Source organism: Phyllostomus discolor, chromosome 13, assembly GCF_004126475.2.
Source record: "Phyllostomus discolor isolate MPI-MPIP mPhyDis1 chromosome 13, mPhyDis1.pri.v3, whole genome shotgun sequence".
Taxonomy (NCBI): Eukaryota; Metazoa; Chordata; class Mammalia; order Chiroptera; family Phyllostomidae; genus Phyllostomus; species Phyllostomus discolor.
Window position 1 is genome coordinate 38,045,583 of NC_040915.2, and position 20,365 is coordinate 38,065,947.

At 53.0% G+C, this 20,365-nt stretch overlaps 1 protein-coding gene across 1 annotated transcript; it reads left to right on the forward strand.

Annotated features, from left to right (window-relative positions):
- Positions 1 to 4,440: 4,440 nt before the first annotated feature.
- Positions 4,441 to 19,894, forward strand: CCZ1 (CCZ1 homolog, vacuolar protein trafficking and biogenesis associated). Its single transcript, XM_028528070.2, has 15 exons — positions 4,441 to 4,643; positions 5,610 to 5,707; positions 5,800 to 5,893; positions 6,178 to 6,255; positions 6,659 to 6,706; positions 7,301 to 7,384; positions 8,654 to 8,829; positions 9,897 to 9,978; positions 10,614 to 10,675; positions 11,290 to 11,401; positions 14,280 to 14,313; positions 14,951 to 15,068; positions 18,008 to 18,166; positions 18,436 to 18,563; positions 19,556 to 19,894. The coding sequence occupies exons 1-15, from the start codon at positions 4,536 to 4,538 to the stop codon at positions 19,609 to 19,611; spliced, it is 1,437 nt and encodes a 478-aa protein (XP_028383871.1). The 5' UTR covers positions 4,441 to 4,535; the 3' UTR covers positions 19,612 to 19,894.
- The last annotated feature ends 471 nt before the right edge of the window (positions 19,895 to 20,365 follow it).

The window sequence follows — 20,365 nt, forward strand, 5'->3', positions numbered from 1 at the left end:
GGCAAAGCAGGGTTACGGTTGTGCGTCAATGGAACAGTTTATTCTTGTATTATTACTTGTCAATTATTGGATTATTTGTCTTCGTATTGTTATTTCATATCCTTATGTGTGATTCATCTCTTAGGTAATGATGGCTGGTAATTTACCCTACTTTTGCCCATCCCTGTATCTGACTATACATTATTATGTGACTACATAACAGCATAACGCCCATAAGAAACATCTAAAAATTACATTACATACTATGCACACATGAATATATTTTTCTAGTGGTTCTTGTTTTCCAGCTGAACTCTGACCTGCAGAATTTGCTTCATATGTTTCATTTTTTTTGGAAAAAGAACCATGTTTTTTAAGATCTTTTTTAAAAAAAGATTTTATTTATTTATTTTTAGACAGAGGGCAAGGGAGGGAGAAAGAGAGGGAAACATCGATGTGTGAGAGAATCATCCATCAGTTGCCTCCCACAAGCCCCCAGCGGGGGACCTGCTGCACAATCCAGGCATGTGCCCCGACTGGGAATTGAACCAGCAACCTTTTGGGCTGTGGGACAATGACCAGGCCACCGAGCCGCACCAGTGAGGGCTTGAGGATCCTTTACAGGTGATCACAGGAGGAGATGGAGATCCAGGACAATGTTCACTGCCAGAGACAAATGCATCCTTAGGACGACGGTCACCCCTGAATGACAGAGTCTTGGCTCTGAATCAAGGGGACAGATTGGCTGCTTGACTCCCGGGTCTGTTGTGTCAGCCGGCAGAGTGGGACGGAGTGGCCCTTCACACAGATGGCCTTAGGGGTGCATGGCTCATGCAAACCTCCACCCAGCAGCTTCGTCCAGGAGCTCAGTACTGGGCTGAGCATAGGGAGGGGAGAACTCGCTGAGCTGTTAGATTGGCCCGTGACCGGAGCCTGTCTGCGCTGCGCGGCAGACTGACCTCTGAAGGAGGAACGTCAGTCTCTGAAGTCCCCTGCTCCCAGACGCCGTGCCTCCTCCGTGCCCCACACGGCAGGCACTGTGCTGGGCAGGGGGCCAGCACAGCGAGTCCAGTCGTCCCCCCCGACAGGAGGCTCACTCTTCCCGTGAGCAGGGAGGGAGACAGGTGGAGGTGAGAACGCATCCAGACCCTCCCACCCGGGATCTGTGCTCCCTTCTACTGCAAAAACATGCCCCTCTGACGTCTCGTTCCCTCGGAATTCTGCACTCAGATTATTTTTTCAGCTTCACTGAGACATTTTTGCCACATAAAGTTGTGATGTACTTAAAGTGCACGATGTGATGACTTCATGTACGTATGCTTTGTGAATGAATTTCCACCATCGAGCTAAGAAACACATTCCTTACCTCACATATTTACCTTTTGGGGGGCGGGGCTTGAAAACACAATTTTACTCTCTTAGCAGATTTCCATGACAAAACTCAGAAATATCGACCATAGTCGTCACGTTGCACACTAGGTCCTCAGACCATATTCATCTTACATTCGAAAGTTTGTGCCCTGTTGCTAGCGTCTCTTTTCCCTTCACCCCCCAGCACCTACCAACCAACCACCGTTCTACTCTGTGTCTGTAAGTTTGACTTTTTTTTTTAAAGATTCCATATATTAGGGATACCATGAAATACTTACCTTTCTTTGTCAGTCTTGTTTCACTCAGTGTAATGCCCTCCAGGCTCACCCATATGGTCACAATCAGCAGGATTTCCTGCTTTCTCATTGCTGATTGATATCCTACTGTGCACATTGGTACATTTTGTTTACCCATTCATCTATCGATCAGTGGACACTCCGGCTGTTTCCCTACCTTGGTTACCATAAACAATGCTACAATGAATGTGGGAGCACAGATATCTTTTCTAGATAATGACTTTATTTCATTTGGCTATATACCAAGGGGCGGCATTGCTGCATCATAAGGTAGTTCTATTGTTAGTTGTTTGAGGAGCCTCCACACGGGTTTCCGCAGCGGCTGCACCAGTTCACATTCCCACCAGCAGTGCACTGGGCTGCCTTTTGCGTATCGACATTGTATCCTGAAACTCTGACTGACTTCCGTTACTAATTCTAAGAGGTTTGGGGTGCAGTCTTTAAGATTTTCTATGTGTGAGATCACATTTTCTGCAAATGGAGATAATTTTACTTCTTCTTTTATGACTTGGATGCCTTTTATTTCTTTCTTGCCTAGCTGTTCTGCCAAGGACTTCGGTATTATCTTGACTAAGAATGGCCAGCAGTGGCTTGTCTTGTTCCTGATCTTAGAGGAAAAGCTTTCAAACTTCCATGTTCAGACTGAGCATGACATTAGCTGTGGGTTTGTCGTATGTGGTCTTTAGTAGGCTGATGTACATCCCTTCTGGACCCAGTGTGTGGAGATACCGTGTCATGAAAGGATGTTGAATTTTGTCAAATGCTTTTTCTCATCCACTCAGATGACCATATGATTTTTACTTTTCATTCTGTTAATGGGGGGTATCACGTGTATTGGTTTGCATGTGTTGGGAAAGTCTTTCAAGAGCAAGGAATGATGGTGATCATTTATTGCCTAATGATTAAGTGCTGGGCACTAGATGTCCACTTCATAGTCCCTTCTCATTCTTACAGTGAATTCTCCTCAAGGAAAGCATTTATTGTTAACCATTTTACAAACAAGAGCCCCAGGCTGGAGAAAGGTTAGGTAGTCAGTCGAAGGTCTCACATATGGTGAGATCGAGTTAGGACACGTACCCAGATCTGCCTCACGTCTAAACTGCCTCCTTAAGTGTGAAGACCCATTCTGCCAGGCTGGATAAGAGGTCCTGTTTCAGCCCTGGCTGGCGTAGCTCAGTGGATTGAGCGCGGGCTGCGAACCAACGTATCGCAGGTTTGATTCCTAGTCAGGGTGCATGCCTGGGTTGCAGGCCATGACCCCCAGCAACCGCACATTGATGTTTCTCTCTCTCTCTATCTCCCTCCCTTCCCTCTCTAAAAATAAATAAATAAAATCTTAAAAAAAAAAAAAGAGGTCCTGTTTCTAAAAATCTGGGACAGAGGACTGTTGACTCCAAGAAAGAAACTACCAAGAAGGGATCTTGGCGGCTAATTGGGCCAAATTTAAAAGTGGCCTAGCGACTGTTGCTAAACAGGGGACTCTCACACAAGCCACACTTTAGGAGGAAGCCTGCACTGAACTGCCTGCCTGCCATTTGAGCCAGCCCTCCAGAGGGAGTTCCTGGCATCCTAGCTCAACCACTAGGACTGAGCCTTCCCCATCCAATTGGAGCTGCACAGCTAAATCCTCATTTAACATTTTCACTGACCAATCAGGGTGCCTTCATTGGGACAAGTTGGGACAGAGCTTTTTGGACCAGTCCAATGGAGGGTTTGGAGTCCTCATTAGCATGAAAATGGACCAATCAGGCACTAGGGGTGGGCACTTCTCTCTGTATTAGTCAGCTTCCCTTGGACTCCGGGAATATGCTTTCCTCATCCACCCAAGGCCGTGTTTTCCTGCTGGAGCTTTACAGCAAGTGGTCTCACTGGGCCAGACCAGGGTGGACCACAGCAGAGGCGTCTCGTTGCAGCTGAGCGGAACCGTCTTGCACAAGAGGGGCGGGGCTGCAACACTGGGCTGCTCACAGCCTCGCTGTTGCATAGCTGCACAGGATCACGGTGGAGTTGCTTGCTCTGAATACACTCCCCTTCTTCACTGTACCCCCACTTGGGGACTCCTATTCGAGTCGAACTGATGCCAACAACCGTCGCTTGACAGGAGGTCACCTGAACCGAGATCTTGCTTTTGGCAGAGGAGCTGTAGGAGTTCGAATGCCAGGCACCAGAAGGGACGCGCCACTCCAACTGTGTGTCACAGTCCACAGGACTCGAAAGCAAGTGGATCTTAAAAGCTGGACAGGGTGATGCCCTGCGCGCCGAGGCCAGGGGACTGGCACTCCGGGGAAGCCAGGCTCTGGCCCCGTGTGGGGCACACGCAGTGCCTCCCAAGGGCAGCGCCTTCCGCTCTGCGGCGGCCTTTCTTCCCAGAGCCAGGGGAGCTGAAGTGCAAAGTCCTGCGAGTGTGGTTTGATCCAAGCGGTCCCCTGAGGTTCCTCAAACCGGGATTAAAAAATAAAACAAAACCCTTAAGTGCTCGAAGGGGCTCTGTAAGTGACGAAGATGGGCACAGCGCCGTTGAGTGCACGCACGTTTCTTTCCACCCGGGGGCTCCTTTGGCGCCTTCACACTTCCTTCTACGAAAAACCACGCTCCGTTCATTTTTCTTCGGACAAGCAGACACCCCTTTTATCCGGGACAGAGATCTGGGCGCAAAGAACAACAACAACAACAATTCCCCCTCCACTTTACCTGTCCTATGAGAAACGTCTGCCCAGGAACAAAACCATACCGGCGCGCCAGAAGGGGACGCTGGGCCGCAGCTTATTCTTCCGGGCTGGTGGCGACCACTTCCGGGGCGACGGCTAGGGAGGCGGAAGTGCGGTTTCCCGGAGGCGGCTGTCTCGGGACCGGCAGGAAGAGGTTCCCGAGGCGGGGGGCCGGGCCAGGATGGCGGCGGCGGCGGCCGGGGCCGGGGCAGCCCAAGAGAAGCAGTTCCCGCCGGCTCTGCTGAGCTTTTTCATCTACAATCCGACTTTCGGGCCGCGCGAGGGAGAGGTAGGCGGAGCGGGGCTGCGAGCTGTCGTCGGCCGGCGGTCGAGGAGGGACCGGGGTTGGGAGGTGCCGCCCGGCGCCGGGACCCGGGGAATCGCGGGGTGCGCCTGGGAGGCAGCACTCGCCGCTCGGTCCTCCTGCAGCAGCGTTAACGCGTCTGCTAAGTGCTAGACGTGCGCTCAGGTCCGGGGATGCGGCGGGGCCAGACAGCGCAGGCTGGGTCTGCTTCAGGTCCCGGATCAGTGCCGGTGTGTCGAATGGAGGTTCACTCGGGTTGAGCCTTTTCTCTTTGCATCAGTCCTGGGGTGAGTAAAACTGAGCTTGTGTCTTTATTACTGGGCGTCCCCGACTCGAAGCGTGGAACAGGAACGGTGGACTGTAGCCCTGAGATAATGCAGATGTGGAGGAGCCTCGGACAGGTTGCCCAATTACTAAATAAGTTCCAGGAGTTTTGTGTTTGTTTTAGGTGGGGACCGTCACTTCTTCTGAAGATGTCTGGAGCTAGGTTTTGTTGGCAGCAAATGACAGTCCTTTTAAAGGCTTTCTGTCTAAATGTCCGTGAACCTGCTGCGTTTAATTTGCAGGGAGTTGTAAGTCTATGCACGTGGGCACGCATACACTAATTTTTTTTACAAGCGTAGGTGTGTTTATTACAAATTATCATGAGAAAAGACCTCCAAAGATGGAGCTTCAGAATAGTAGTCTAGTGCTACTTCAGATGACATGTGGCTTAACAAGTATCACAATTGTCTTTCAGTCTGGTGAGCATTCTATGCAGTGAGAAGATCGTTCTTTTTCTACCAAGGGTTTTTTGGTTTGGGAGTTTTGTTTTGTTTTGTTTTGCTTGGTTTTGCATTGTTTCTTGACGTAAGCATATATGGCATGAGAGGTGACAATAAACAGCATTGTCAACAGCTAAGATAAAAAATGGTTATATTAATGTTGTGATTCTGTTTGTGCCTACTCTAGGAAGAAAATAAAATTTTGTTTTATTATCCAAATGAAGTAGAGAAGAATGAAAAAATTAGAAATGTCGGGTTATGTGAGGCCATTGTACAGTTTACAAGGTAATGCTCTGAAATGTGCTTCTGCAAAGCTCAGTGAATTCTTACAGCTTAAACTGGAGAATTGTCCCCAACCTGTACTTTTAACCTTTTAGGACCTTTAGTCCATCGAAACCTGCAAAATCTTTACATACACAGAAGAACAGGCAGTTCTTCAACGAACCGGAAGAAAATTTCTGGATGGTCATGGTATGTACTCACACAGCATATCTCTTTGAATTTGTAGAGTGAAGTTACGGGTGGTCGTTACTGCTAAGAATCTAGGAAAGTCCTTTGGCTATTGCATCCAAGTAAAATTACGATAAAATTGGTTTCAAGTTAAAAATCAAACTCCTATTCAGTGTATTTGTTCTTGTAGCTGTTTCAAGAAGTATGTTTTTGGTGTTGTGACATGTTCAAATATTTAAATTTAGGGGAAAATTGAAAACACGTAATTGATTCTTTGTGTAATTTCAGTTTATCAAATTTCGTAGGTTGTTCGGAATCCTATCATTGAAAAGCAGAGTAAAGATGGAAAACCAGTTGTTGAATACCAAGAGGAGGAGTTGTTGGTAATGTCATTTTTTTATTTTGTGTTTTTAGAAAAAAAAATATATTAGTAAATCTGTCGAGTGGCTTGCGTGGTCCGTTTTAAGCTCCGTTGCAGACATTTCTCAGGGCGCACATAGTGAGGCCGCACGTCTGCTGTCCACATCGGTGCAGTCTCACAAAACTGTGTACGTACGCCGCCGTCTCCCTGATTCTTCCCACTAATCGTCTGTGTTTAAATCCCTCCCCAAGTTAGGCTTACTGGTTTCTCTAAGTGAATTTAGACGCCTCCACTGTCTTCACGCACCACTGCGGGGTCACGCTCCTGAGCGGCGTACTGCTTTGCCCGGAGGCACTGTGGCTCTGCCGTGCAGCAGAGCCTCCGCCCTCCGCCCTGAGACGTGCGCTCCGTCTCTGTGTCCGCAGGACAAGGTGTACAGCTCGGTGCTGCAGCAGTGCTACAGCATGTACAAGGTGAGCGCGGCGTGCGTGCGCGCTTCGGTGGGGCCGGCCGGGGACCCCCGTTCCCAGGGCTGCTGGGAATAGTTCCTGAGATGGCTGCCGGTGGCCGTGTGTCTGTTCTAGGGGAGGAAGTTATGGGGCCTTCGGAGCAGTGTTGAGTGTGCGCGTGCACTCACTCCCTGAGTGTTGAGTGTGCGCGTGCACTCACTCCCTGAGTCCCGAGCCCCCTTCCCTACCCCGGGCCTTGTGCTAGGAATGCACCCCCGTTGTGAATGAGACAGCCCGTGTTCTTGAGGAAAACACACACTGTGTGGTTTAAGAAGTCTGGTGATACTTATGTAAAGTCAAACCTAGGTATGCACTGAGGTTAAAGACATGCCCAAAATAATTGAGTGATTTCATTAAAAACTACATCACTTAACAGTGTTAACTTCTGGTGACTTATTTTATAACTCTTGCTTTCCCGTGTGAATAAATTCTGTATTAAAAAGGAACGGGGGGTTGAAATAAGTTGAATTAATGACTCCAAAAGTGCGAGAAGAACTTGTGCTACCGGGCCTTGCAGGGCACAGCAAACTGACGTTTTGAAATCTCTCCCACCACCAGCTCTTCAATGGCACCTTCCTGAGAGCCATGGAACACGGGGGTGTCAGGCTCCTAAAGGAACGATTAGAGAAATTCTTCCATCGGGTAAGTATCTTGAATTTTATTTATAATCTTGGCAGTGTTCAGGCAGGCCTTTGGAGAAATACACAGACAAGTTTCTCATGTACAAAAACCCCCCAGAACTTGAAAGGGGCAGCTTGAGACGCACTGTGGCGAAACCTGCCTGGGGAGGAAACTCGTTAGACTTGCAGTCAGACTCATTTCCTAACCCTGTGGTAGGAGCAGGGCGTCTCACCGTTGGTGCACGGCTCGTTACAGCAGGGGTCCCCGACTCCGGGCTGCAGGCTGGTGCCGGCCCGGAACTGGGCCGCACAGCAGGAGGAGAGCTTGAATGTAATGTGCTTGGACCATCCCCAAACCATGCTCCCCCAACCCCCTCACCTGGTCCGTGGAAAAATTGTCTTCCACGAAACCGGTCCCTGGTGCCCAAGAGGTTGGGGACCGCTGCCTTAAAGCATCTTGAGATACCCTTCAGCTTCATCCCTGCTCCCACTGCATCCATCCGAGTGAGCGCACTCAAAAGTGGAGTTACTGTGTGGCGGGTTGGGTGATTTGAGAAATGTACACTCTTCACGGAGCTGCACGTTCCTGTGGACTGACCCTGCTCACTAGACAGGCGTAACCTGTGTTGACTCGAGCACAAGGGACGCAGATCTGAGCACGTCAGTGGGTGCCGGTGTGATTCCCCACGTGGCGAGCGAGGGGTCCTGAGGAGAACGAGCCTGGTTCTCCCTCGCTGCAGACGAAACCTCGCACAGCTCCCCCAGCCTCCGTGCGAATCCTGCTCGTCTCGGAGGACTCCTCCTCATTCACTTTCTCCCTGCGCCACCTTCGGTCCCAACTCTGGAATTACTGCATTTTTGTGAGCTGCTTTCCTTGTTCGTCTGTGCACGTCAGGGACCGTGGTGGCACACTCTCGTACCGCCTCCTGACTGCTGTGGTTGCGTGTGCTGCCTTTCTCCCCACCCGTGGGCACAGGCGACCACGTGTGCTGTGAGCGTGACTGTAGTGTAAGGTGGCACTGAAGGACAGCCGCGACGCCGCCGTCTGGGTTCCTGGTGAGGCTGGCCGCACTTCGGGGCAGTGTGCAGGGGATCGACCACTTCCGAGAGCTAGAACACAGGACTGAGTAAATGCTCACCGGTGGGGGTTGAACTCCTTTTTGGAGCCCCCCCGGCCTGTCGGTGTGCTGCTGGCCGGTGTGTGGCGGCGCTGCCGGCTCTCCGGTGCCAGAGGGCGCTGCGCTCCTCCGGGCACTCACCGGGAAACGCCGGGCCCTGTGTCTCCCTGCAGTATCTGCAAACACTGCACCTGCAGTCGTGCGACCTGCTGGACATCTTCGGGGGGATCAGCTTCTTCCCGCTGGATAAGATGACCTACCTGAAGATCCAGTCCTTCATCAACAGAATGGAGGAGAGCCTGAGCATCGTCAAGTACACCGCCTTCCTCTACAACGACCAGCTCATCTGGTGGGTACCCGTGCCGGTGGGCACGGCCTGTCGGTGTGCTGCTGGCTGGTGGGTGGCGTGGACGGGCGGGCTGGCTCTCCAGGAGAGGACTCAGCAGGCCAGGGTGGCGGCAGGCTGTCCAGCCGAAACCGACGGCAAGGGGGCAATGCAGGGAACACCTTACAGATGTCGTCAAATACAGTGGTGATTATTTAAACCGAAACTGGGGTGGTTTTGGTTAACATTGACAAGCAGAGGAGTTTAAAACTGGTTCCCTGAAAGGTGGAGAAAATGCTGTCAGGTTAGACGCAGGGCTCGGAGGGAGCCGGCTGGGAGCCTCCGGCAGCTGCTGCGGTGCTGTGGTCCTCGGAAGCCCGCCCCCTCCCCTGCCGAAAGCCTGTGGCTCCGTTTTAGGAAGGAAAACGGGCTGCTCTAAAGGCACTCGAATCCGCTTGTTAAACACGTTGATGGGTTTTCAGGAGAATTCATTTTGAAAACAAATTCCAGATGAAAACACACCTTTTTTACCTAACAAATTGTTGGTTGGGCATTTCCCATTGTGTTAGCTGCCTCCGCCCTGGCTGTCTTCTGCCACACGAGGACAGCACAGTGGAGGGTTGGCGCGGACCCCCCCCACACACACACACACACAGACAGGCCGCACGGGAGGCCCCCTGGCCCGGTGGCTCCGTCGGTTGCAGAGTGGTCCTGCACGCCGAAGGCTCAGTCCCCAGAAGGGGCATGGACGGGCGGCAACTGATTGTTTTTTTTGCTTTTATTCTTTTTCTGTCCCACTCCCTCTAAAGTCAATGAACATGTCCTCGGGCGAGAATTTTAAAAAACAGAAATCAGGGGAGGCCCTGGAAAGGCTGCACCAGCCGTGGGGAGGCGGGTAGGGGAGATGGGCCCACGCCCGGGGCCGCCCAGGGCCTTGGGGCCTGTCACACACAGGGGGGAGGGCGCTGAGAGTCCAACCTCCTGGCGTGCCCGCGAGCTCAGAGGAGGAGGAGGGGGGAACGTGCCCCCAGAGCAAGAGGGCCGCCCCCGAGGCCGCGAGACCCCTGACGCAGTGCCCTTCGACGTTTCAGGAGTGGCCTGGAACAGGACGACATGCGCATCCTGTACAAATACCTCACCACGTCGCTGTTTCCCAGGCACATCGAACCCGAGGTACGCCGGGCCCCTTGTCTCTCTCGACAGATACACACGCGTGTGCGAACGAGTGTCAGGGTGTTAGCTGACGTGACTGTCGGAGTGGGATCTTCCTGTGCAGTTGAAGCAGTACCACTGCAGCGAAGGAAACTGGGAGCGTGCTACCAGAGAGACGTCGAGGAGGGGGCACGGTGTCCCGGCAGGAGCGGGGGCTTGGCTGTCCCAGGCCTGCGCGTGACGCCCGGCCCGCCTATGCACGCGTCGTGTGGGTGGGGGGACACCTACAGACTCCAGTTCCCACGCCAGGAGAACAGGCAGAGAGCGTTCCCCACGGGCGAGATGAGGCGCAGCCGAGTGATGTACGTCACTGCCAGCGTGTGTCAGCCGCCCGCGTGGGAGGTCTCACGCAGTGAGGTCTCACTGCCGTGAAAGATCTGGACCGCACATGGCACAGCGGACTCACATTGTGACCGCTCTGGTTAAAATTCGTTCTGTGTCCCCTCCCTTCTTTTTGGTGGGGACAGATATGGGAAATTGATACGGAAAAGTGGCGTGGAGCCAACCAGTAGATGGGAATGCTGTTTTTTTTTTAAAGCTTTGAAAGCAGATATTCTAATAGGTCATTTCTCAACGTTAATTAAATCTGTTTGCAGCTGGCAGGAAGGGATTCTCCCGTAAGGGCAGAGATGCCGGGAAACCTTCAACACTACGGAAGGTAGGGCTTCTGGTCTCTGGTACGCAGTGTTGGGTTTTGCTATGTTTTTGGTAAAGATAAAATCGTAAACCCTGAATTACCTTTGCGCTATTTGATTGACAATGATCAGCGGAGAGATTCTCTAGTTTCCAATGAATTAAAACCATTACTTTTTAAAATATGATTTGGTGGGGGTTTTTTTAAAGATTTTATTTTATTTTTAGAGGGGAAGGGAGGGAGAAAGGGAGAGAAACATCAATGTGTGGTTGCCTCTCGAGCGCTCCCTGCTGGGGACCTGGCCCGCAACCCAGGCCTGTGCCCTGCCTGAGAATCGAACCCTTGCTTTGCAGGCGGGCACCCAGTCCACTGAGCCACACCAGCCAGGGCTGACTTGGTGTTCTCCAAGTAATGTCTAGCTTCCAAAAACAATGGCTGTATGTTAAGCCAGAATGTACTGCGTTTCCACAGGGTAAACTAAGCAGGTTCACAGCTGCTCCCGCGGAAAGCAGTACAATAACGACGAGAAGGAACCAAGCCCGCAGACTCGCGACCGCGCACCCGCTGTGCCCCAGCGAGCGTGCTCCTGCTCCCAGCTCTCCTGGTCGAACCGCGTCGTCTCTCTGCTTCCTTCCCAGGTTTCTGACTGGACCCCTGAACCTGAACGACCCGGAAGCAAAATGCAGATTCCCCAAAATCTTTGTAAATACAGACGACACTTACGAAGCCCTCCATTTAATCGTTTATAAGGTAACAACAGCTTTTCCTTCCAGGGTTCTAAATTAACCCTCAAGTAAACCTTCCTTGTGTGTGTGCACAGTAGGTATGCAGGCCTCTTAAATGTCTCTGGGGAGCTGGAAGGGGTAATTATTGTAAAACCCGACACGGGTGCCCTCCGGACCCACGAGTGTGTTTTCAGCTCCTGCACAGGAGTTCGCTGCTCGTGAAGAGGAACCGCATGAGGCCGCGGTGTCCCTCGTGTTGGGGTAGGGCCCTGCGCTGCGGGCCTGCCCACACGGCAGTGAACTTGCCTTTGCTGCAGTCTGGAAGCCGAGGGCTTGCTCATTCCGTGAGGACGGTCTCAGTGTCTGTCAGATATTGTCCTGTAAGGACACACATTTATGTTAAAGGCGGTGTTGGGTTCAAGAAGAAAGGCTGAGCATTTGTCTTCTGTCCCGCCGGAGGGTACGAGTATGATTTCATTTGTAAAGGCGTAGAAATGATGCCGTGAGCCCTGACCGGAGTGGCTCAGTGGGTTGGGTGTCGTCGTGCAAAGCAAAAGGTCACCAGGTCAATCCCAGTCAGGCACGAAGCCTGGGTCGTGGGTTCGGTCCTCAGCCGGAGCGCGTATGGGAAGCAGCCAATCGGTGTTTCTCTCTCCCTTTATCCCTCCCTTCCCCTTTCTCTCTCTAAAAGTAAATAAAGGAAATCTTTAAAAAAAAAAAAAAGGAAAAACGCTGTAAGAGCATAGGTTTTAAGATGGAACTTTAGGGTGTTGATCTTCTAGTATCTGTGTTTACAGCTATAAAGCAATAAACACTAAGCTTTCGTAGGCTCTCATGGATAAACATTCCTCCATTTGCTGTCTGCCCTCCGACAGTTTCCCTCTGAAAATTTAAATACTTGCTTTTTATAATTTTCTGCCATTGTGGTGTTTCAGCGGAGTCTGGAGCACCTCAGGCTGCCACTCTGGGGTGCTTCTGAGGGTCTGTGTCTTTGATAGACAGCTGCTGAAACGTGGGTGACCACACGAGAGGGTGTCGGAGACCGTGTGCATGGGGCGGCGGACAGGGCACCACTGTCCTTGACCGTTGTTGGGGAGGCGATGGTGCAGGGGGTTCCTTGTCCTGTTCTGTATTCTTGTAAAATACGTATACTTGAAATTCAAGTTTCTAAATGGAGACCGGAAAGGTACATTTTAAAAAATCGACACACGTACCTGCATGAACCCTGCCAATAGTAGACAAACGGAACGAGCAGGATGGGGCTTCCCTGGGGACCGCTGAGTGCGACCCCAGAGTGGCCCATGGCCCGGGAGGCAGCGGCTCAGACCCACGGGTCGTCCCTCAGAAGGCAGCGCCGACGTCTCACGTGTCCTGACGTTTCCAGAAGGGCTGGAGACTGGAACTTTGTAGAAAACTAGTTGGCATCCAGTTCAAAACTACTTTACACACAGAGCGGCACGTACCGGGCAGAACTGCCCCTGAGCCACCAGTGGTGCGGCCTGTTTGTGGGCAAGTGATGGTTGTGGCCAGTCACCAAATAGTGTAGGTGGTCACGGTCACCGCGTGCACACAGTTACAGCTGACAGAAGCTGGGGGGTGGAGGGGGGCGAACGGGCAGGGACCTGTGTGTCCTCACTTGGAAAGTTAGCCGCTCAGGAGCTCGTGCCTGTGACTGGTGGCTCGAGAAGTGAGCCCCTTGGGGCTGCGGGGTGACCAGCAGAGGGCCGCGTGGCCACACGCTCCAGGCAGCGGGAGGAGGCACAGGAGGAGGTCGGGACGGGCCTAAAGGTGCAGCCGTGCTCCCGAGAACGTTAAGGCGGTGGCTGGTGGGGGCCTGACGCCGCAGAAGGCCTCTGTGGCTCTTTTTATTGTGAAGCTGTCTCTGTCGACTTCTTCTTTTTCCACACGCACTTTGCTTGGGTAAATTCGACTTTTCTGGTTATTTTATTTATAGTCTTGGGTGCTGTAGGTTGCTCTTACTTGCTAATGTCATGACCTCAGTATTTGCTATAATATGACACTAGGTGACATTATTTAGCCGGGGGGGTTTCACTGGGTTAGTGGAAATTGTCAAATATACACAAAAATAGGCTAGAATGATGAATCCCCAGGTGCCCATCACACAGCTTAATTAATGAACAAGCTGCTAATCTTTATCTGTCTTGTCTGCATTTTTTTTGTCAGAGCATTTTATTTTACTTTATGCAGTGACTAATTTATTCTGACTTGCTTCAAGAAAGATAAAAGGGAAACTTTTTAACACGCATATACATTTTTGCTAGCGCACTATAAACCATGTCACATATATGTATATGTGTCTATGCAAATTTTGCGAGAGTGCTATGGATCGTGTCATGTGTGCATGTGCATGAACATGTGCATACATGCTATGCATTTGCTAGAATGCTGAATCATGTGTGCACACGTGTGTGTATGTATGTATATGCATGGCATACACATGCAAATTTGCTAGAGCGTTATGGACCCTGTCGCATGTGCATGCATGCATGTGCACACACTGAGCACATTTTGCTAGAGCAGTGTAGGTTGTGTCGTGCATGCATGTACATGTGTGCACATGCATGTGCATGCACATACTATACGCATATCGGGTTTTGCTAGAGCGCTATAAATCATTATGTCATTTTACTCACAAACACTTCGGTTTGCATCTCTGCCCAGCAGGGACATCTGTGTGCCCACCGTGCTGTTTTCACACGTGATGAAACAGTCCTTCCTTAATATCACCTGATAGTCAGTTCATGTCCAGATTTCTCCAGCTGACTAAAAAAGTCTCTATAAAGTCAGTGTGCCCCAGTCAGGAGTCAGACAGACTCACTGCCCGGTTCGCAGGCCTTCCGCCCGGCACAGTGGGTGACCTCTGGTTTGTTCTCTCCTCCCAGGCCATGAGTGCAGCCGTGTGCTTCATGATCGATGGTAGGTACGCACCTGCGTCTGACTCCGGCCTCGGGTGGCAGGCCTTTCCCCCGCAGCTTGCTGCCTTCTGCTCCAGCGTGATCGGTGTGCTGTGTAAGGGGCGCAGGGGCCACCCTCGGCACTGTGCCCGTCGGGGACCGCCGCGCGTCCCGGCGTTCCTGCTCGGCGGCAGCAGGGCCTGGCCCCTCTCCGTGCCTCCTGACTAACAACAGCGCCCGTCTCACGGGCGGCTTTGAGAGTTAAACGAGGCCGTACTTCAGAGGCACCAAACGTGGCCCCTGGGTGCTGTGCACTGTTACGTATTTGACCTCCTCGTGTCCACCAGGGGTACACAGCCAATGCACTGTCCCACAGGATGTGCTTAAGTCAGTATTCACAGTGAGAGAGGTCTTTGGCGTTTTTTTAAATCTTAAGTAAAACTAATTTGGATTCTTCTGTTTCTTTTCTGTTTGGAGGAGGGGGTGGGCAGGGAGATCAGAACATTTATCTTCCAGATCTGGTAAAAGTTTAATTTGAATTGTTAGTTCAGTAAGGATGGCAAAATTGTTCTTAAGACAATGCAATGAATATTGACCTTTTTAACACAAAACATTAAAATATTATAACACTTACTGGTATTTCTTACATTACTTGCTAGCCTCGGTGCAGCCGACGTTGGACTTCTGCCGAAGATTGGACAGCATTGTGGGGCCCCAGCTCACGGTGCTGGCTTCTGACATTTGTGAGCAGTTTAACATCAACAAAAGAGTGTCTGGGTCTGTATTTCGTTTTGTGTCTACTTTCAAGCATCTTCAAACTGGGTTTAGAAGGATAAGGGCGGTTTTTCCTTGAGGATGTGGATGGTGTTAAGTCACGTTTTCTCCGCACCCAAAGAACAGGAGTGTGCTGTTCAGTCCCTCCTGGAAAGCTTTCTGGGGACCTGCTCCTGCGTGCTCGCCCCACGTGGGTGCTCGGGGCTGGCTGTCCCCCGATTGTGGCGTCAGCATGTGGGCTGAGGTGGGCTCCCTGTGCCTGCAGTCTTGGCCTTGTGACGTCCCACGTGACCAGCCCAGGTTGTGAGGTTCACGCCGGCAGCGGTCACTGGTAGGGTTTTGCTTTGTACAGACTGCAAGCCCTTTGCTTTGTTGCACAGAAACAAATAGGGCGAGGCTGGCTGGCGGGAAGCCCTTCGGGCGGTGGGTGGTGCTGCCTGGTGGCCCGAAGGGCTCCAGCACCAGGAGACCCGAGGAGAAGCTCGTCAGGGTTGAGAGCACCGGGGAAAGTCATTGGCCCCCTTCGACTCTCGTTTCCATGGAAGTTCAGTCACTGCCAATCACGTGAGCAGATGGGCAGTTCTCTGAGACATAAAAGCCCCCTTTATGTGGACTTCCGCGTGCTTGAGCAGTCACTAACATCCCGTGTGTGTGCAGTGACCCTGGTACGTGTACGGTGCATGGCCCTGCACAGGCGCCAGGCCGCTGGGGAAGCCGGCGGGCCCCGGGGGGCGGGGAGCGCTGCTGTCGGCGGCTCACTCACTTTTGGAAGAGACCGTCGAGGAAGGAGAGCAACCAAACTGTATTTTCAAAGCGCTGCTTCATCGTTCCTTTTTGTTTGTTTTTTACTGTGAAACTGCCAGATTTTTTTATGTTGAAGGAAGCCGAAGTGAGTGAAATCGGTTCTGGGTCACACGCATTCTAAGTCGAGAGTGATGGTGCGTAGTTAGGGCCATCCCCACCCCTGGGAGGTGGCCGGCCGCGTAGGCTGCTCTGTGTGTGCCCTCGGTGGGCGGGACGACTGTCGGCCGCTCGTCAGCACGCGTGAGAGGTCAGCTTGCCGTCAGGCACCTTCTCCTTCACAAAGAGGACCCCCAGAACTCCTGTCCCGCCGGGGAGCGAGGGGCAGCCCTGAAGGAGGGGAGGGGGACCCCAGCAGCAGCGCCGTCTCCAGGGCCCAGTCCGGGGCTGGGGGTGGAGGCTGGGGGTGTGCGGCCCGTTTTCTCCGCAGCCCCTGCTCAGGAAGCGCCCCAGGGCCTTGCTCAGGGCGGGATGTTGCGTGTTGAGTCACGTCCACGAGCTGCAGCCCTTGTCATGCTCCTTAGGGAGCCGGGCCACCCCTGGAAGGACGGGCACCAAGGAGGGTGGTCCAGTCTTCAGCTCCTGTTGATCCGTGCGATGCCTTGTTTTTTTCTGCTCAAGGACTTGAAGTTCAATTACTTTTAAGTTTTCCCTTTTTATGTGAGCAATTTCTGTTCATCTCTCAGTTCAGAAATACAAGTATTGGAAATCTCACTTGGCTTCTGTCTTCCTAGACTTGTACACATATCTAAACACAGTGACAGACACACGGAGTTTTTTTACTTAGTGGGTTTTTAAAAATACATCACGCTACAAATCTGTAGCTTTAAAAAATAAATGGCATAAATGCCCTTTGACACCAGTGAATACGCATCTGCCTCGCTCTCTGAAGCGGCTCCGCGGTGTTCACTGGACAGAGGCGTTCTGTTTGCGGGGTCATCCTCCCGCTGAGTGGGCGCCCGGGTTACGGCGGTTGGTGTTGTGACCCGTTCCGGGATGAGCAAACGGGGACGCGCACCTGCTCAGCCCCTTAGGAGGAACGGCTGGAAACGGGCAGAGGGTACGTGTCCACGGCGCACAGGGGGCAGCCGTCTGCGCCACCAGCCCGCCTTCCCGCGCACTCTGCACCGTGGCAGCCCGAGAGGTGACCCTGGTCGGGCGCCCTCCGTCTGTGCACTGGCATGCTGTCTCTGCCGAGAATTGCCGCCACTCGTGCGCTTCGGCCCTTTGCATTGAAGAGCTTCGTCTTTCTTCCTCGGGACTCAGTGTCACTCCCCCCCGGCTCGGCAGGGCTCTTTCCTCAACTTCGACTTCACTCTCTTTTACGATTATGAGCTCGGGTCGTGTATGTGGGTAGACAGTTGGGTTAATCACTGCCTTTAATTTCTGTCTTTAGCGTCCTACTTGGGGCTTTCTCCCTCGGCTTTACAAAGAACCCTGCTTCCACCTCCAGTACTTGCCTGGTCTGTCTTATGTTTAGATCGCCGGCTCCCCTGCAGTCTGCAAGGCCGTGGGGAGGCCCTCACGGATGCCGTTGTCCCCACATCGGTGGTTCTGTCGGTGCGAGGCTCCGGTTAGTGAGCACTTCAGCCCTGGCGGGCCGTATGTGTTGCAGCTGGTCAGCTGTTGCTGGCGTGAAAGCCGCCCTGGAGAACCACACCTGCGAGTGGGTGCGGCCGTGGTCCGCTGAAACTTCACGGAGAAGAGCGGCCACATTCAGCCCCAGGGCTGCGGTTTGCCGACCCTCCACTGGAGGATAAATGGCCTGTCCCAATGTTGTTTGCATTTTTTACAAAAAAATTCAGGGAATAACTGAGTGATTGCCATTTATGAAACATACTGCTACTGAGAAAAATCATGAAATGGTTTAGACATTTTTGTTTTTAAAAAAATACTCTGCAGCACTCCGGAAAGCCCCGTCACACTGAACACCTCATAGAGTTTTACCAAGTGGGTCGCTAACGAAGGAAGAGCCTGTCCCGCCTTCAGTGAGACCCTCACCTTGAAGGCCCAGCCCCGGAGGCGCAGGGCTCCGCCTCCCGGGGTGAAGCTGTAACGATGTCGATGTCGGCACAGGGTCTCGTCATGGAGCCGGGGTCACCCCTTCAGGGTGTCACCATCCCACTGGTTTGTTTCCGCAGGTCTGAGAAGGAGCCCCAGTTCAAGTTCATCTACTTCAACCACATGAACTTGGCGGAGAAGAGCACGATCCACATGAGGAAGACCCCCAGCGTGTCCCTGACGTCTGTCCACCCGGACCTGATGAAGATCCTGGGCGACATCAACAGTGACTTCACGCGGTAATGCGCGCCCGCCGCCTCTCCGACTTGGTCCCCTCCCTGGCGGGAGTGGCGGCGGCGTTGGAGGAGTCGGCCTCCAAACCCAGGGCCCCGGGCTTCTGGGGCCGCTCCCGGGCGGGTTGTTACGCCCCGGCGTCCCCGGTCACGTGCCCGTGACTCCCCGAACTTCTCCAGTGACTCAAGTTTCCTGTTTCCTCCTTTGCACTGCTCGTTCCCCACAGCCTGGCCCCACTGGCACTGAGCGTCGCCTGTGAACTCCTATCTTGCAGGGTGGACGAGGACGAGGAAATCATCGTGAAAGCCATGAGCGACTACTGGGTGGTGGGGAAGAAGTCTGACCAGCGGGAGCTCTACGTGATCTTGAACCAGAAGAATGCCAACCTGATTGAAGTAAATGGTAACTAGGATTTGGTGCCCGGGCCGCATTTCAGTGCTTCCACCGTTTACAAACTAGTCTTTTCCCTGCACTGAGAAACGTGAGGCGGCCTCATGGCGGTTGAGGTTTTAAGCAGATGCCTCTCTGTTGCTTAAAAGGAATCCATTTGGTCCATTCTGTGTTCTTCTGTAGCTTTAGTTCCTAGAAAAAGTGTGTGAGAAACTTGCCTGTGTCACAGGAAACGTGACGATGGCCAGAAGAAAATTACTTTTCCTAATGCGAAAGGGAAAGACACCCCGTGGCTTCCCACGCCGTGTAGGAGAGGTCGTCCTCGTTCCTGTGACGAGACGCCGCCTGTGGCTTTACGGCCACCTGTGTGCGCGGAGCAGGGTGTCCGGGCAGCTCTGCTGCTCTGGGGGGGAGGGGCACCACTGTCCCCGGGCCCCGAGCCTCAGCAGCTCCTAGAGAGGCCAGGGCACAGAGCGGACGGCTGGGGGCGGCGATGCGCCCCGGTGCCGCCTGTAAGAAGAGTGAGGTGGGAGCTTTTTCTGCATGTGCCCTCCAGGGCCCGTGACATTTCTGTCTCGTTAACACACACCGACGGTGGCGTGCGTCGGAAACCTCAGCGGAGACACGGCTCAGTGCGGTGGAGCCGCGGCAGACAGGGGTGTCTCGGGGGCCCTGGCCCACGTGCGGGGCGGCAGCCGGGGCTCTCCAGACCCCAGAGGTTCCGCTCCCAGCCCCTGACCCGCGGGCGTCTCCCGCTCGTTTGGTGCGGGTGTGCGTCCTCTCTGTGCCTCTTACACGGCACCGAGTGTTGGGGCGTGTCGGGCTCTGTCTTCCTCCATCTGTTAGCGTTTCCTACCCAGGCTTCTGAGAAGTAAGGTCTCAGTTAAGGAAGACGTTTACCTACCCCCAAGTGTACCCCAGAAGAATTTAGGGCCCTGACAGATGCCCCCTGACCCTGAAGGAAGCGTGGTCCCCCTCACGCACCGTGTCTGCTCTCCTCGCAGAAGAGGTGAAGAGGCTGTGTGCCACGCAGTTCAACAACATCTTCTTCCTGGACTGACGGCGGGGCTCCCGGGCGTCGCCCAGAAACCGCGCGGCTGGCGCGCGCCTCGTCCCGCTGCGGGCTGCTGGTCGTGTTCGGGACCGGACCGGGACAACAGTAAAGCAATACTTGCTTTGAAGAATCAATTTCTACTCAGTGTGACGATCCCCTGGAGTTTTTAGATTTTAAATATTTATGTGCAATTAAAGGTAGTTGGCTACATCTCTATCATTCCATTCTTTTGACATTATGTGAATATTTTACTGAATAAATGAGACTAATAAATTGTTAAAGTTTTTAACATTTTGGTTTTGCGTTGAGTCTGTCTCCCGTTGCCTGCCTGCAGACCACACGGGCCAGCGGGTCCGGGGCTCGTCCTGGGGGGTACTGTAGCAGCTACAGCTTCGTGGAGTTGGGGTTCCTCCCCTGGCCACTCAACCTCAAGTGGTGAACTAAGGCACTTGCCCAGAGTAGTCGCCAGACCCGGTGCTTGTCTTGAGCACTGTGGTTTTCAGACCCCGCACACGATGAAGATCTCAGTGAAAGTGCCGCAGTGCGGTGTCAGCACCAGGCGCCCTTGTGGGCCGTGGAGAACCCCCGGGCAGCCGCCCTCCACATGCAGCTCCCCAGCTGAGATGGGGCTGGCTGAATTTTCCCTAATCCGGCCTGACTGCTAGTGACTTGGACATCCTTGAGTTCGGGTGAAAACTAGCTGGATGTGGTCTGGAAACCCGGGTCCGACCCCAGCCGAGCACAGGCCCCAGGGTTGCCC